Raw genomic sequence first — 17,180 nt, 5'->3', positions numbered from 1 at the left:
GGAAGACATAGTGTAGTGATGGTAATATTTATTTCAAACCTATCAACCTTCAAATACAAGCTGCATGGTTGCAGGAGTTGGGTTGACTGTTTGCCCAAACAGGAACGAGGGAAGTTGGATATTAATTGCGTTAAAGACGCCTCAGGTGGCTGTACAAGTTTCATAACTCTCGAATTATGGATGTGGATGCGCAACTGAGTAAGAACACTACTGCTTCAAAATGGGATGGTTAGGTGTTATGGTTCAACCAAAAAGTGTTCTGTGTTCAGTTTTGTCTGTGTGGTGTATGTGGGAGGACATTCACTCCTGGGTCCAGGTCAATGTTATTGTCTGAGAAGTCTCGCTTGTCATTTCATGTTAATTGTTTGTTTTGTTTTAAATGTTTATGTTTTGTGTTTAATGTTTGTGCCGTCTTTAATTAAAAGCAGAAATGGAGCACTACTGAAGCCGGCTGACAGAAGTAATGAAGGATGTGATCACGTGCAAGAGACTATAGACCTTTAGTTACCAATGACAGTGTGACTGACAAGAGAATACGGTCTACACAGACTGTTGAATGATACAGGAATTATGTAGTCCACCCCTTTGGCAGGAGTAGCTTTTGAAGAGTTGTGATTAATTTATATAAGGGTTTGTTTGCAGGTCTTGTCAGCTGGGCCTCTGCGACGGGGAAGACGACCTGCTTGATTGCGTATGGTGTTGTGTGTGGATATTGTGTTTTGGTGTTAAATTGGTAATTTAACATGGGGGGAAATATATACATCCTGTATGTCTGGCCGAAGAAGGTCATAATCGTGACTCTGGTGATCTCCCTGATTATAGTTACAGGAATCTATTTCGGAATTTCTTCATAACGAAAAGAACAAGTGGAAAAGAGCGCAGGGAAGCCAACAGGGGCCCTAGAGTTGAACTACACGCTGGGGAAAGGACACTGGAAGCAGGTAAATTTTACTGCTGCTACTAAATTCGAGTCGACCTGTGCCTACCGGCTGATGACTAATGAAGGGTGAGTGCCAGCGCTGGGACCTATGATAACCCCCACAGTGATCAATAACCTGTCTCTGGTTTACAACAGGGGTTCGGGTCTTCAGGTCTGCATCTTACGAGATAAGTGTACCATCTGTTCGGCTGGTCAGTCTTTTGACGCCAGCAGGCGGGTGGGTATTTGACGGACACAGAGTGTCACCTTGTGGCCAGCAGAACACTCCAAATATGGTCATGTGGAGCGTCCACAGTCCAGTGAAACCCAAGGGCTGGGTTCATTCCACGCCCAGATAATTAAAACTTTATAAACTGCTGTCCAGGAGTTTCAGGGCTTTTTTCTTTGTTCTGGCTATGTAAGCTGTTGCTAAGACACTAAGGCTTGTTCAATAAATCTAATTAGCCCATAAGTCACGGTGTCACGAAGTCTTCATTCATTCCTGCCCAATGGAAGCCGGTGTTCTCCCAGGTGACCAGCGGCTCAGAACCACAGGCGAAAAAATCCACTTTACCACTCAGCATTTTCACTCGCCACAATTTTGATGTTGGATAATTATGCTTAATATGATTTTTAAAAACTAATTGAATGGACTTTGTCAAACGAGTGATTAACTGTATGATCCTGACGTCTGTAACAGATATACTCTCCGGCCAAAGACCACAGAGCCTGGCCTGTTCCCCCCAACTTTCTTTTGCTAATCCCACAAACCGGCAGGATGCTTGTTTTGACTCACATTGCTACTCAACAAGCTAAGGATTGTTTTTCTTTCCACCGAAAACCCAAGAACACAGCAAACAGTCAATTCTCATCGATTTGTCTTTCACTCCAGTCGCACATTTGCTAGCGGTTTGAAGGATCCCTGAAGGAACCATGGGCGAGGGAGTTGACAGAACATGGAGCCGTGGCGTAAGGTGATGATGGAACACAGAGGAAGCATGGAGGGAGGAGACAATGGACCATGGAGGAAGGAGACGATGGATCATGGAGGACCATGTTTCATGTTAACCGTTTCATTTCCACAACATTGTGCATTCCCTTGCAATGAAGTCACGTGACCACACAGCACGACGCAAAATGAAAGGCTCGCTGTGTGTGTGTTTCTGTAGAAATGTACTTCGGACTTTTTAGTACTTCGGACTCAATCTTGTTCACTTGATTTCCTTATATAGACTCATTCAATCTGTTAACCCTTTTCCTCTGCCTCCTCTCAAACAGATGCCCGACACTCTCTCTAGTTAAGTAAATTTGAGCGGTCAGAACTTGTGAAATGTGTCGCACAAACGACACACTGGCAAAGCATGAGTACAACTTTGGAACAACAAGACAGTCCAGCATTAATGTTTCTCAAAACTAATTTGACAAAAAATACAAAACAGGATATTTGCAAATGTAACATGAATGATTAGTAATGACACAGTGGATGCTTAATAGATTTAGCATTTTGTCATGGACGAATCATGGCGAAAGGACGATGGAAAATATGTGTATATTTCGTTCCTTCAATTGCATTGGGAATCAAAAAGAAACAAAACAAACTAGATGAATAAAAAATATGAAATGGAAAAACGGGCAACAGGACTGAATTTGTCTTTAATATTTAAATGCTCGGCTTTACGTGACCCGGAAATTTGGTAATGCACATCAGTAAAGATATGTAAAGCTTCTGTTGCGGACATGCACGCCGCAACTTTGAGGCGTCAGAGACTCGCGACCAGCCGAGAACCCCCACTCCTCCACACTGCCCTGCTGTGAGACGGCGACTAGGACAGGGCCTGGTGCACGTCAAGTGGACCTTAACCTAATTAGCAGCTTCCCGTCAAATCTTGATTCCTGTCTTCAAAAACCCCCTTCCTGTACCAAATGGTCGGGGAAGACTATGTGGTTAATATGCACTGATGCGCGTGAGGCTCCACCCACTGGCGTTGAGAGGAACTGCAAACGCCAGAACTTGTGGACGTGCTGATGATGTTTGTTAATAGAAGATAAAATGTTCGTTTTTATATCTTGCAAACTCTGTAGAAATATTCCAAATGTATGCCTTTGTGTCTGTGTTCCCATTCTCACTTTGACAGGTCATCTGCATGATTTTGAAAGCTGTTCATGATTTGAAATCAAACAGTACGAAATGTTGTATTGAACAATAAGCAACCCATCTGCCACGACCAAAGTTTAAACATTGATTCTATGCGTGAGAGTACAAAGATGGGAGTGTATGGGAATATTATTTTAAAATCCATTTACTTAAATTTGTAGTCAAGATTCAGGCTGATGGGTGTGGTCTTCTCCAAGTCGGCACTCCCTCTCCCTACACCCCGCCCCTGGGGCATTTAACTATATACTCACACCCTTTCTCTGAGAGTAGAGTTGAGTTCATGTTAGTCTTGTTTTTCCTCTCCTCGTACCTTGCGGGCAGCTCACCAGCCGGGCTGGCCATCGGCCACCCCTCTCCCGTTTCCCCTTTTTGTGCGGGCACACGGCGTGGTAAATGCGAGCCGGGATCGACCGGACATGGCTTCCCAGCCTAAACGTGGGCCTCCGCTAAGCAATCAAAGCCGCTACTAGGTACCGGGTCCACTCCCAGCCAAGCGGGATTGCTCTGAAATTGCCAGCGAGCCACGAAAGAGGCAGGAAGAGAGACGTCCGGTTCTCTCAAGAAGGCGTGATGACCAGCCATTTTTCTTCTCCCGCCTCTATTGTTCTTTTTCTTTTGCAACCAAATTTGTCGCCTTCCTTCCGGAGCCGCTTCCAAAGGAAGACCACCCCCAAAGACCAGCTGATCAGCGTTCGTGACTCGACACTGCAATCCTTACTATGATGTACAACATCAGTGCGTAATAATTGTGGAGAAATTACTATCTTCATATGAAATCCCAACTTCGCCTTCTCTCGCTCTTACTCAACGCATTAAACGCTCACATGCTCATTTAGTTTAGCCCAGCGACCACACACGATGTCCTCTTTTCCATTTTCGTACGCCTTATTTTCTTTCTTTCATTTACCCTTAGTGTTCTTGTTGTAGTTTATAGTTGTGTGTTTCATTAAATATACCATACAATTCCACTCGTGGTCGTGTTCTGAATTTAAGTAAAATGTCGTAGAGTTTAGCAACCTCCAGATTATGACACTGATTAAAAAGGTTTGTCGTCATTTCGCCTAATGTTAAACTTGTAAAAAGTGACGTGGTGCCCCTCATATATATCAAATATCTTTGATTTATAGCGCTGTAATTAAAAATGACGATAAACCGGAAAGAACGCAAACATCGCTCGCGGCTTATTACTTTCTCCTAAATTAATTACAATTCTTATTTCATACATAATCACTACACTTCTTAGCTACCACAATTGTAATGAAGTTACAGTGCCGTGAGAAAGTATTTGGCGCCTTATCAAATTCAAAATTTTTTGGATGGTTTCCCCACTTTGTTTAAGATCATCAAACAAATATAAATATCAGGCAAAGAGACAGTAACTTAAGTACACATAAAATTAAGTTTTTAAATAGTGATTTTATATATCAAGGGAGGAAAAAAAAATATTCAAAGCTACCGGGCCCTATCTGACAAATTGCCCCTGAAACCCAACAGCTAGTTAAGCCACCCTCAGCAGCAACATGAGGAATAGGCTAAGCTACCTCTAAATCGCTACAAGAAACTTGTGTCAAACTGTTTCATGTCTGAACGATGTGTTTGTTGCCAAAGAGTGTTGTACAAAGTACTAAGTACGTATGTGACTAACAGAGGTGGTTAGAGTAGCCAAATATTGTAGTCAAGTAAAAATACTATTACTTTAGAATAATATGACAAGTAAAAAAGTAGTCATCCAAATATCTGAGTAAGAGTAAGAAACTACTCAATGAAAAAAAGTACTCAAGTAAAGAGTAACTTGAGTTTTGTGTTTTTTGTTGTTGTTTTTTTAAATCAGAACATGCACATCAAATAAAATTAAAAAATAATATATGGGGCTCGACACACACCTGCCACCATTTCAATTTGTAACTGCCCAAAAACCAACAGCACATACATTGGGCTCCACAGAAACATTATTTGCTTTATTCACTTCAATGACTTCATGAATAAGCTGTTTGCTGACCAGACTGAGTTATTGTGTGTGCGACACCATAGGGATCGTGATAATTGTGACATATCCACTGCCAAACAATAAATCTGCAACTTACCGCAAGGTGTTTTCTCAAATTAGAAGTAGGCTGAAATATCCAAGTTTGGGCAGTCACAATTGAAGAGCTGTATGACAAAGCTGTTGTTTTTTGGTCTGTAAACACATGCGCGGCTGTTTTTCCCCCCCAAAAAATTCGTCATTTTGATTGGCTTGCGAAGGCTACCTGCTCGGCCATGTGACTGCCTTGTGTCGTCTGATTGGTGATTCGGAGTCAAATGACATTCGTGATCCCGTTTGATTGCCGCAACAGGCACCCTATGCAGAAGTCGAAGCTGGAGTCTAAAAATAGACGCGCACACGCAAGAATGAATAAATAAAAGTAGCGAACGGCATGTGGATCATTGTAACGGAGTAAAAGTATCGATCTTGCACATCAATACTCAAGTAAAAGTAAGTACAGTTTATGGAAAATGTTACTTGAGTAAATGTAACAGAGTAAATGTAGCACATTATTACCCACCTCTGGTTACTAAAGTGTTTGATTGCTTTTGTCAGTGAGGGAAGCACATAAATTTGTTAATATTCCATCCATCCATTTCCTTCTGCTTATGCGGAGTCGGGTCACAGGAGCAGCAGCTTTAGCTTCCCTCTCCCCAGCCACTTCGTCCAGCTCATCCAGGGGGATCCCGAGGCGTTGCCATGCCAGCCGGGAGACATAGTTCCTCCAGCGTGTGCTGGGTCATCCCTGGGGACACCTCCTGGAGGGGTGTGCCCGGAACACCTCACCAATGAAGCGTCGATGGCATCCTAAACAGATGCCCGAGCCACCTAATCTGGCTCCTCTCAACGCAAAGGAGCAGCGGCACTACTCTGAGCCCATCCCAGATGATCTGGACAAAACCTATCGTCGTAATTTGAGTTAATTTTCTTATTTTACAAGTCCTTCTTGAATCTGATTATAAACAAGATAAAATAATAAATGAAAACACTACTGCAGTGGGGACTGAAAATTTTTTAACAATTATATAATCCAGGCACCCCCATACTTGTCAATAGAGACTTCACGCTTGCTCCTCTCTCAACTACTAACAGCTTCAAATAGCGCGCTTGCAAATGTTGCCTGAGCAGGTAAACAAACTAGAACTAATGTACCCAGATTCACCCCTTATTATTCTTGGGGACTTTACCGGAACAAAACTCGACCACAAACTGTCTAAATATAAGCAGCACATTGTCTGTCCATCAGGGAGATCAACATTCTAGACCACTGCTATACCACACTGAAAGCTCGATCTGTTGATACTTGGCAAATAAAGATGATTCTGATTGCCCCTACAGCTTTGGGTTCGTCTGATCACTGTTTAATCCATTTAATAACAACATCCATCCATCCATTTTCTGTACAGATTATCCTTGCTGGGGTTGCGGGCGTGCTATTTTCAAAAACAATATATTACACACAAAAGGCTTTGTGTGACTCTGTAATATTGTTTGCAAAAATTACAGTCCTTTAATAGGCTTTTAACAAAATATTTCCTTTTGGCTTGTTGTTTCTAACAAGCAAGCAGTGGATGAGGCTGTGGTCAACATGAACCTCAAAGACTGTCAGCCACTCACCATTGTTGAAAATGAGGGATTCAGGGAGCGCCTGAAGCTTATCAACTCACACTTAAATTTGTATGCTCACCGGTACTCATCTGTACCCCGTGAAAGAGTTTTTTCTGAGGCAGGTGAACTGGTGTCTAAGAGGAGAAATCGCCTTGGAGCAAAGACACTTCAAAAACTGTTGTTCCTCAATAAAAATGCATAAATAATTTTAAATCTTTTATTTCATATAATTGAACACTGAAGTTAAACACCATACATAACATTTGTAACTTTATATTTTACATACCAGCTCATTTTACCATTTACTCAAGGTTTTAAGCAAATTTTAAACTCTTCTCATAAACAAATCAGCAAACAAATTGAGCAAATGAAATGATACAATGATGATATCATATTTCAAGTAAAGGACTAGCGATTAAATATTTCAAAGGCTGATGTTGTGTTTGCAGCATTTAAGTGGACCAGCTCCACACCCTCAGCAGGGTCCTCGAGGGTACATGGGAGTTCGTCCAACCAGTCCACGTGTTTTGTGTTTTGTGCTTAGAGAAGGCATTCGACGGTGTTCCTCGGGGTGTCCTGTGAGGGGTGCTTCGGGAGTATGGGGTGCCGAACCCCCAGATACGGGCTGTTCGGTGTTTGGTCCGCATTGAGTCGGACTCGTTTTCCGGTGAGGATTGCACTCCACCAAAGCTGCCCTTTGTCACCAATTCTGTTCATAACTTTTTTGGACAGCCCTCTCAGGGCTGAGATCCTGCCCCAAGTGGAGTTCAAGTATCTTGGGGTCTTGTTCAGGACTGAGGGAAGAATGGAACGGGAGATTGACAGGCAGATTGGTGCAGCATCTGCAGTGATGTGGACTTTGTATCGGTCTGTTGTGGTGAAGGAGCTAAGCCGAAAGGCGAAGCTCTCTATTTACCGGTCGATCTACATTCCTACCCTCACCTATGGTCACGAGCTGTGGGTCGTGACCGAAAGAACAAGATCCCGGATACAAGCAGCTGAAATGAGTTTCCTCCGCAGGGTGTCCGGGCTCTCCCTTAGAGATAGGGTGCGAAGCTCGATCATTCGGGAGGGGCTCAGAGTAGAGCCGCTGCTCCTCCGCATTGAAAGGAGCCAGATGAGGTGGCTCGGGCATCGGTTTAGGATGCCTCCTGGACTCCTCCCTGGTGAGGTGTTCCGGCCACGTCCCACCGGTGGGAGACCCCAGGGATGACCCAGGACACGCTAGAGAGACTACGTGTCTCTGCTGGCCTGGGAACGCCTCGGGATCCCCTCGGAAGAGCTGGAGGAAGTGGCTAGGGAGCAGGAAGTCTGGGCTTCCCTGCTAAAGCTACTGCCCTTGCGACCCGACCTCGGATAAGCGGAAGAAAATGGATGGATGGATGAACTAAAAGGCATTGTGTGTGGGACTAACCCAATTGACTTAATATTCATTGATTGTTTCAGCCAAAAGTTAAATATAGCATTGTTAAAATAGTTATTTGGGACCTTTTCATCGCGTCAAATGGTTTATATGTGCAAGTTACAACTTGACTTCCTGTTTAAAGCTTGTAGCCTTTTATTTTGAAGGGTATGCACCGGAATTCAGCATTTTGGCACAAAAAGTCCCTTCACACGGCACAGGTGATAAATTTTTTAACATTTTTAAATGGATGGAACCAAATGCTATAAAATGCTGATTCCTTTCCCTACCCACCGATGAGGCACATGTCGTCGGTGTGGGACTATTTTGCGGTGTCTCAGACAAACAACACACAAGTTATTTGCAGTCTGTGTATAACTGAAGTACGTCGTGGCGAACATCATATAAATGCTTCAACACAACAAATTTGATCAGGCACCTGAAGAATGTACACAAGGAGGAGCATGCCGGGTTCAAGCAACGCAGCGTGGGGAAGAAAAAAAAAAAAAAAAAAGTCAAACTCTGGACAACACCCGTCCATATAACTGGGACAGTAAGAAAGTTAGCGTAAGCATGTCATTAACAGTATTTGTTCAAGTAATTTAATTGCAATAAAGTAATTTAATTACAGTAAGTTAGCACCCACTATTTCTGTCATGTTGTGATGTTGATTTGACCTAAACTTTTGTCAGTGGCCAATCCTTGAATGCCCCGAGAGGTCATTGATGTTTTAACTTTTGTCCAAAATGCTAGACAATACTTTAAGATAATCAGTATACAGTACACAAGTATGTGCAACCCCAATTCCAATGAAGTTGGGACGTTGTGTTAAACATAAATAAAAACATGATACAATGATTTGCAATTCATGTTCAACCTATATTGAATTGAATACACTACAAAGACAAGATATTTAATGTTCAAACTGATCAAATGTATTGTTTTTAGCAAATAATCATTAACTTAGAATTTTATGGCTGCAACACTTTCCAAAAAAGCTGGGACAGGTGGGAAAAAAGACTGAGAAAGTTGAGGAATGCTCATCAAACACCTGTTTGGAACATTCCACAGGTGAACAGGCTAAAACAGATGGGTGCCATGATTGGGTATAAAAGGAGCTTCCTTGAATTGCTCAGTCATTCACAAGCAAAGATGGTGCGAGGTTCACCTCTTTGTGAACAAGTGCGTAAGAAAATAGTCGAACAGTTTAAGTACAATGTTCATCAACGTACAATTGCAAGGAATTTAGGGATTTCATCATCTACGGTCCATAACATCATCAAAAGGTTCCGAGAATCTGGAGAAATCACTGCATGTAAGTGGCAAGGCCCAAAACCAACATTGAATGCCCGTGACCTTCGATCCCTCAGGCGGTACTGCATCAAAATCAATGTGCAAAGGATATCACCACATGGGCTCAGGAACACTTCAGAAAACCAATGTCAGTCAATACAGTTCGGCGCTACATCCGTAAGTGCAACTTGAAACTCTACTATGCAAAGCAAAAGCCATTTATCAACAACACCCAGAAACGCCCGGCCCAAGCTCATCTAAGATCGACTGATGCAAAGTGGAAAAGTGTTCCGTGGTACGACGAGTTCACATTTCAAATAGTTTTTGGAAAATGTAGACGTCGTGTCCTCCGGGCCAAAGAGGAAAAGAACCATCCGGACTGTTATGGACGCAAAGTTCAAAAGCCAGCATCTGTGATGGTATGGGGCTGTGTTAGTAGTGCCAATGGCATGGGTAACTTACACATCTGTGAAGGCACCATTAATGCTGAAAGGTACATAGAGGTTTTGGAGAAAAATGCTGACATCCAAGCAACGTCTTTTCATGGACGCCCCTGCTCATTTCAGCAAGACAATGCCAAACCACATTCTGCACGTGTTAAAACAGCGTGGCTTCGGAGTAAAAAAGTGGGGGTACGAGACTGGGCAGCCTGCAGTCCAGACCTGTCTCCCATTGAAAATGTGTGGTGCATTATGAAGCGTAAAATACGACAACGGAGACCCCTGACTGTTGGAAAAGCTGAAGCTGTACATAAAGCAAGAATGGGAAAGAATTCCACCTACAAAGTTCCAACAGTTAGTGTCCTCAGGTTCCAAGCGTTTATTGAATGTTGTTAAAAGAAAAGGTGATGTAACACAGTGGTGACCATGACCCTGTCCCATCTTTTTGGGAACGTGTTACAGCCATAAAATTCAAAGAGATTATTTGCTAAAAACAATACATTTTATCACTTTCAACATTAAATATCTTGTCTTTGTAGTGTATTCAATTAAATATAGGTTGAACATGATTTGCAAATCATTGTATTCTGTTTTTATTTATGTTTAACACAACGTCCCAACTTCATTGGAATTGGGGTTGTACAATAAATGAACAAGTCATGTAAATAGACACATTGCGCCATCTTGTGATTGGTTAGTTTTTTTTAAACTTTTGGATTGGTGAGCGGACCCAAAATACCTGATCGTGTAAAGCCTAATTCTAGAAAACACGATTTCAGTTGTTGCTGGTGAGGATGGCCCAACCAGTTATAAGGTTTTGCGGCCCATTACTTTTTCCGCACAGGGTCAGGTAACTTTGAATACCGTATTTTCACGACCATAAGGCACACTTAAAAGTCTTAAATTTTCTCCAAAATGGACGCAGCGCCTTATAATGTGGCGCGCCTGATGTGTGCACCGAGTTCCAACATCTATAAATGTGTGATGAGCGCTCCGCTTGACTTTTTATTTTATTATTATTATTTTTTTAGCATTTCCTCCCGACACGCTGCTTACACAGAGGAAAAGCGGACGTGGCTGAGGACAGGGGAAGGGAAGTAGGACGCTAAAGCCACGCCCCCAGTCGGTATATAGCGCCGGGGTGTTTTTTTTGTTTTTTTTACCGCTTGACTGACTGGGAGCATTTCCGGGGTGTGCATTGTGCAAAACAACATCGGTTTGGCTAAGGACCCCCAAAAATGACACGCTTACGAAGCACAGTTTAAACTGCAAGCTATCAGTTACGCGGAGGAACATGGGTATCGAGCAGCCGCGAGAGAATTCAAGATCAACGAATCCATGGTTCGCAAGTGGAGGAAGCAGGAAAACGAGCTTCGCCAAGTTAAGAAGACGAAGCTGAGTTTCTGCGGAAAAAAAAGAAAAACAAAACGCGGAAACAAGGCGAGGTGGTTGGAGTTGGAGGACCAACTTGAGCAAAGAACAGCCGGGAGAAGCGTATCTCCAGTCACCATTCGACTGAGTGCAATAACTCGGGGCTTGCCATCATTCCGGGAGGCTTGATGAACCGCTGGACATCCGTGTAAAGGTTCTACCTTGGTCTCATCAGACCAGAGATTCTTATTTCTCACCATCTTGGAGTCCTTCGGGTGTTTTTTAGCTCCATGCGGGCTTTCATGTGTCTTACACTGAGGAGAGGCTTCCGTTGGGCCACTCAGCCATAAAGCCCCGACTGGTGGAGAGCTGCAGTGATGGTTGACGTTCTAGAACTTTCTCCCATCTCCCGACCGACTGCATCTCTGGAGCTCAGCCACAGTGATCTCTGGGTTCTTCTTTACCTCTCTCACCAAGGATTTTCTCCCCCGATTGTTCAGTTTGGCCGGACGGACAGCTCTAGGTAGGATTCTGGTCGCCCCAAACGTCTTCCATTTAAGGATTATGGAGGCCACTGTGGGCGGCACGGTGGCCGACTGGTTAGAGAGTCAGCCTCACAGTTCTGAGGACCCGGGTTCAATCCCCGGCCCCGCCTGTGTGGAGTTTGCATGTTCTCCCCGTGCCTGCGTGGGTTTTCTCCGGGAGCTCCGGTTTCCTCCCACATCCCAAAAACATGCATTAATTGGAGACTCTAAATTGACCGTTGGCATGACTGTGAGTGCGAATGGTTGTTTGTTTCTATGTGCCCTGCGATTGGCTGGCAACCAGTTCAGGGTGTACCCTGCCTCCTGCCCGATGACAGCTGGGATAGGCTCCAGCACGCCCGCGACCCTAGTGAGGAGAAGCGGCTCAGAAAATGGATGGATGGATGGAGGCCACTGTGCTCTTAGGAACCTCAAGTGCAGCCGATTTTTTTTGTAACCTTGGTCAGATCTGTGCCTAGCCACAATTCTGTCTCTGAGCTCTTCAGGCAGATCCTTTGACCTCATGATGCTCATTTGCACTGACATGCACTGTGAGCTGTAAGGTCTTATAGAGACAGGTGTGGCTTTCCTAATCAAGTCCAATCACTATAATCATACATAGCTGGACTCCAATGAAGGTGTAGAACCATCTCAAGGATGATCAGAAGAAATGGACAGCACCTGAGTTAAATATGTGTCACAGCATAGGGTCTGAATACTTATGGCTGTGTGATATTTCAGTTTTTATCTTTTAATAAATCTGCAAAAGTTTCAACAATTCAGTTTTTTTCTGTCAATATGGGGTGATGTGTATACATTAATGAGGAAAAAAAATAACAAATGATGTTAGCAAATCGCTGCAATATAAGAGTGAAAAATTTAAGGGGGTCTGAATGCGCCGGCACGGTGGCCGACTAGTTAAGAGCGTCTGCCTCACAGTTCTGAGGACCGGGGTTCAATCCCCAGCTCCGCCTGGGTGGACTATGCATGTTCTCCCCGTGCCTGCGTGGGTTTTCTCCTGGCACTCAGGTTTCCTCCCACATCCCAAAAAACATGCACGGTAGGTTAATTGAAGACTCTAATTTGCCTGTAGCTGTGAATGTGAGTGTGAATGGTTGTTTGTGCAGGGTGTACCCCGTCTCCTGCCCGTTGAAAGCTGGGATAGGCTCCAGCACTCCCCTTGTGAGGATAAGCGGCTCAGAAAATGGATGGATGGATGGAGGGTCTGAATACTTTCCCTACCCACTGTATGTTAGAATAGTACAGGACGTGTATGAGGGCAGCAGAACAGTGGTGAGGTGTGCTGTAGGTGTGACAGAGAAGTTGAAGGTGGAGGTGGGGCTGCATCAGGGATCAGCCCAAAGCCCATTCCTGTTTGCAGGCTAATGGATGAGGTTAGACTGCAGTCTCCATGGACCATGATGTTCGCAGATGACATTGTGATCTGCAGTGAAAGCAGGGAGCAGGTGGCGGAACAGCTAGAAAGGTGGAGGGATGCACTAGAAAGGAGCGGAATGAAGATTAGCCAAAGTAAGACTACAACTACGTAAGAATATATGTACATGAATGAGAGGGGTGGAGGGGGAAGTGTGAGGATACAGGGAGAAGAGATACCGATAAGAGATAATTTTAAATACTTGGAGTCAACAGTCCAGAGCAATTGTGAGTGTGGTCAGGAAGTGAAGAAACGAGTTCAAGCAGGTTGGAACGGGTGGCGGAAGGTGTCAGGTGTCTTATGTGACAGAAGAGTCTCTGCTAGGATGAAGGGCAACGTTTATAAGACAGTGGTGAGGCCAGCCATGATGTACAGATTAGAGACAGTGGCACTGAAGAGACAACAGGAAGCAGAGCTGGAGGTGAAGTGAAATGTGCAATGAAGATGTTAAGGTTCTCTCTAGGGGTGACCAGGTTGAATAAAATTAGAAATGAGCTCATCAGAGGGACAGCCAAGGTTAGATGTTTTGAAGACGAAGTTAGAGAGAGCAGACTTCGATGGTTTGGACACGTCCACAGGAGAGCGAGTGAGTATATTGGTAGAAGGATGATGAGGATGGAGCTGCCAGGCAAGAAAGCGAGAGGAAGACCAAAGAGAAGGTTGATACATGTCGTGAGGGAAGACATGAGGGCAGTTGGTGTTAGAGAGGATAGAGGAGATAGGCTTACATGGAAAAGGATGACACGCTGTGGCGACCCCTAACGGGACAAGCCGAAAGGAAAAGAAGAAGGAGAATATTGTATATCTGTGACGAGCTTCGCCAAGTCAAGAAGACGAAGTTGAGTTTCCGCGGAAACAAGGCGAGCTGGCCCGAGTTGGAAGACCAACTCGAGCAATGGATTAATGAGCAAAGAACAGAAGCGTCTCTACAGTCACCATTCGACTTAGTGCAATAACTCGGAGCTTGCCATCATTCCAGGAGGCTCGACGAAGGAACTCCAACCGCTGGACATTGGTGTAAACAGGGCGTTCAAAGTGAAGTTGTGAGCGGCGTGTGAGCCATGGATGACAGGTGGCGAACACAGCTTTACTAAGACGAGGAGGCAGCACCGGGTGAGTTACGCCACAATTTGTGAATGGATTGTGGATGCTGGGGCTAACGTGTCTGCTTGCACTGTTGTTCGAGCTTTCGGCAACGAGACTGACTTGAACCTGGCGTGTTTGAGAACTTGCCCAGCTATTCATTTCGGATACAGAAGATGAGGACTTTGATGGATTGATCAAAAAGATAACGTGAGTACATTGTTAAATACTTCAATAAAGTACAACCGAATTCGAATTTTGCTCCCACAGCCTTTTTAAAAACATTGTTTTAGCCTGCATGCATGCTCCCGTATGTTTTAAGCTAGCGTATGATTTACCATGCCTGCGCCCAATAATACGGTGCGCTTTATGTGTGTGTTAAATACAGAAATAGACCCCGTAACTGAGACTGCACCTTTTAATACAGTGCGCCCCATGGTCGTGAAAATACGGTAGTTTATTTTCTTTAATAAATGAAATCATTTAAAAACAGCATTTTAAGTTTGTTTGATGATCTTAAACAAAGTGAGGTTAGTAAAATATAAGAATTTGAGAAGGGGGACAATACTTTTTCACGGCACTGTATATCATGTGTAGGTATATATAAACAAATAGATTAAAATAGTCATGGTGGGGAAAAAATAGAACACTCGTTTCTTTACTTTCTTGTTCATTTTTAATGCCTGGTACAACTAAAGGTACATTTATTGGGGAAAATATGATCATGACAAGGAAAATAGAACAAATAATAATAGAATAAAATGAACATTTAAGAGCTGATACCTAGCCATTTTCCATGGGTTTCTTTATAACCAAACTCATATTTAATGATAAAATTAAGCTGATATATTCCTCAGGTAATCTACCATTAGTGGTACCAGGAATGAAACTGAATAAGAAATTGAAGAAACAAGGGTAGGCTAATTGTTTTCATGACTGTATATCCTGTATCATATACTGTATATAGATTTTTAAACATACACGTTATATATTATATATTGTATATGATAATGCAGGTATTGATCTAATATTTTTTTTATGAAATGACTTAAAATGGCCCACGACCCTTGTGAGGATAAGCGGCTCGGAAAATGGATGGATTTAAAATGTACTAATTCCTTTCTTACATTATTTTTCAAGATTGTCCTAATATTTCGAATTAATAAAAATAAAGCATTTGAAGTTGTTTTGTCAGTTTTCATTCCAATGCCTTTACTGATGTTTTTTTATATTTTTGCCGCGGTATCGTTTCAGTACCGGTATCTTGGTAATTTATGCAGGTATAGTATTTAAGTCAGAATTTTGGTATCGTGACACCACTATTCTGGACTGTCTCTGGCAACTACCAAGCGAACGTATACTCAAACTCAGTCATACAACCATTTTTCTTTTTTTGTTAGATTAAAAAACAAAATTAGTTTTTTTGTTTTTGTTTTTGAATTTCCAATTGGGCCGCATGGTGGACGACTGGTTCTCATGTCTCTCTGACAGTTCTGAGGCCACGGGTTCAAATCCGCCCTCCCCTGTGTGGAGTTTGCATGTTGTCCCCCTGCCTGCGTGGGTTTTCTCTGGGTACTCCGGTTTCCTCCTACATCCCAATAACATGCATGGTAGGTTAATTGAAGACTTTAAATTGCCCGTAGGTGTGAATGTGAGTGCAAATTCTTGTTTGTTTATATGTGCCCTGCGATTGGCTGGTGACTAGTTCAGGGTGTACCCCGCTTCTCGCCCGAAGAGCGCTGGGATAGGCTCCAGCCCGTGACCCTAATGAGGATAAGCAGTCCAGCCAACTGAAAATGGACCGAACAAATGATAAACCGATTATGGAACCTGGAGAAACCATGGAGGTAGGAATGTGTGTGTGTGTGTTTAATATGTGTCAGTCCGGTAGCTTTGGTGGGCCTCGGCAGTGAGCTGTGTAGTTTCTCTGGCAGAGGACGGCTGCATCACAATGGGCTCACTGCTGCCATCTGCGGAAGACAATGCACAGTAACATACACACACACTGTGTGTTTTATGCAGAGTGACGGTCCTTTCTTCGTCAAAGCATTTTAGGCATTGCGCACCTATCTCGTCGGCTGTCATCTGGGCCTCCAGGTCCTCAGGGGACACATAGAAATCAGGCTCCTGGTCCATGGGTGGCCGAGGTTTGCATTTGCCACAGCAGCAGTTGCAGCAACAGCACAGGCAGCAGCAAAAATAACAACCGGTGGATAAGCAGCAGAAGACAAACAAGGCCTGTGGGGACATCGCATAAAAAGACACTGAGGACAAATGAACATCTCTCTCAGATAATTCAGACATGCAACACCAAAGGCATGAAAAAGGTGACAAAAAAAATGCATATATATATATATATATACATGCATATATATATATACATGCATATATATATATACATGCATATATATATATATATATATATATACATGCATATATATATATACATGCATATATATATATATATATATATATATATATATATACATGCATATATATATATACACATGCATATATATATATATATATATATACATATGCATATATATATATATATATATACATATGCATATATATAAATATATACATATGCATATATATATATATACATATGCATATATATATATATATATACATATGCATATATATATATATATATATATACATATGCATATATATATATATATATATACATATGCATATATATATATATACATATGCATATATATATATATATACATATCCATATATATATATATGCATATATATATATATATATATGTATATATACATATGCATATATATATATATATATATATATATGTATATATACATATGCATATATGCATATATATATATATATATATATATATATATATATATATATATATATGCATATATATATATGCATATATATATATATG

The 17,180-nt window shown here is 42.5% G+C and overlaps 1 protein-coding gene across 1 annotated transcript in view; it reads right to left on the bottom strand.

Annotated features, from left to right (window-relative positions):
* Window positions 1-484: 484 nt before the first annotated feature.
* The window catches only part of LOC133473520 (dnaJ homolog subfamily C member 5-like), a 62,938-nt gene continuing 46,242 nt past the window's right edge, over window positions 485-17,180 (bottom strand). Inside the window, exons 4-5 of the mRNA XM_061765191.1 lie at window positions 16,323-16,494; window positions 485-16,226 (exon numbers count right to left, since the gene is read on the bottom strand). Of these exons, the coding sequence (XP_061621175.1) occupies window positions 16,126-16,226; window positions 16,323-16,494 (273 nt within the window). The 3' untranslated portion in view covers window positions 485-16,125. The remainder of the gene's footprint in view (window positions 16,227-16,322; window positions 16,495-17,180) is intronic.

The sequence above is a fragment of the Phyllopteryx taeniolatus genome, unplaced genomic scaffold (assembly GCF_024500385.1).
Source record: "Phyllopteryx taeniolatus isolate TA_2022b unplaced genomic scaffold, UOR_Ptae_1.2 contig_27, whole genome shotgun sequence".
NCBI classification, from domain to species: Eukaryota; Metazoa; Chordata; class Actinopteri; order Syngnathiformes; family Syngnathidae; genus Phyllopteryx; species Phyllopteryx taeniolatus.
Note: the sequence above shows the minus strand (reverse complement) of the source record. Positions and strands in the feature narration are given on the sequence as shown.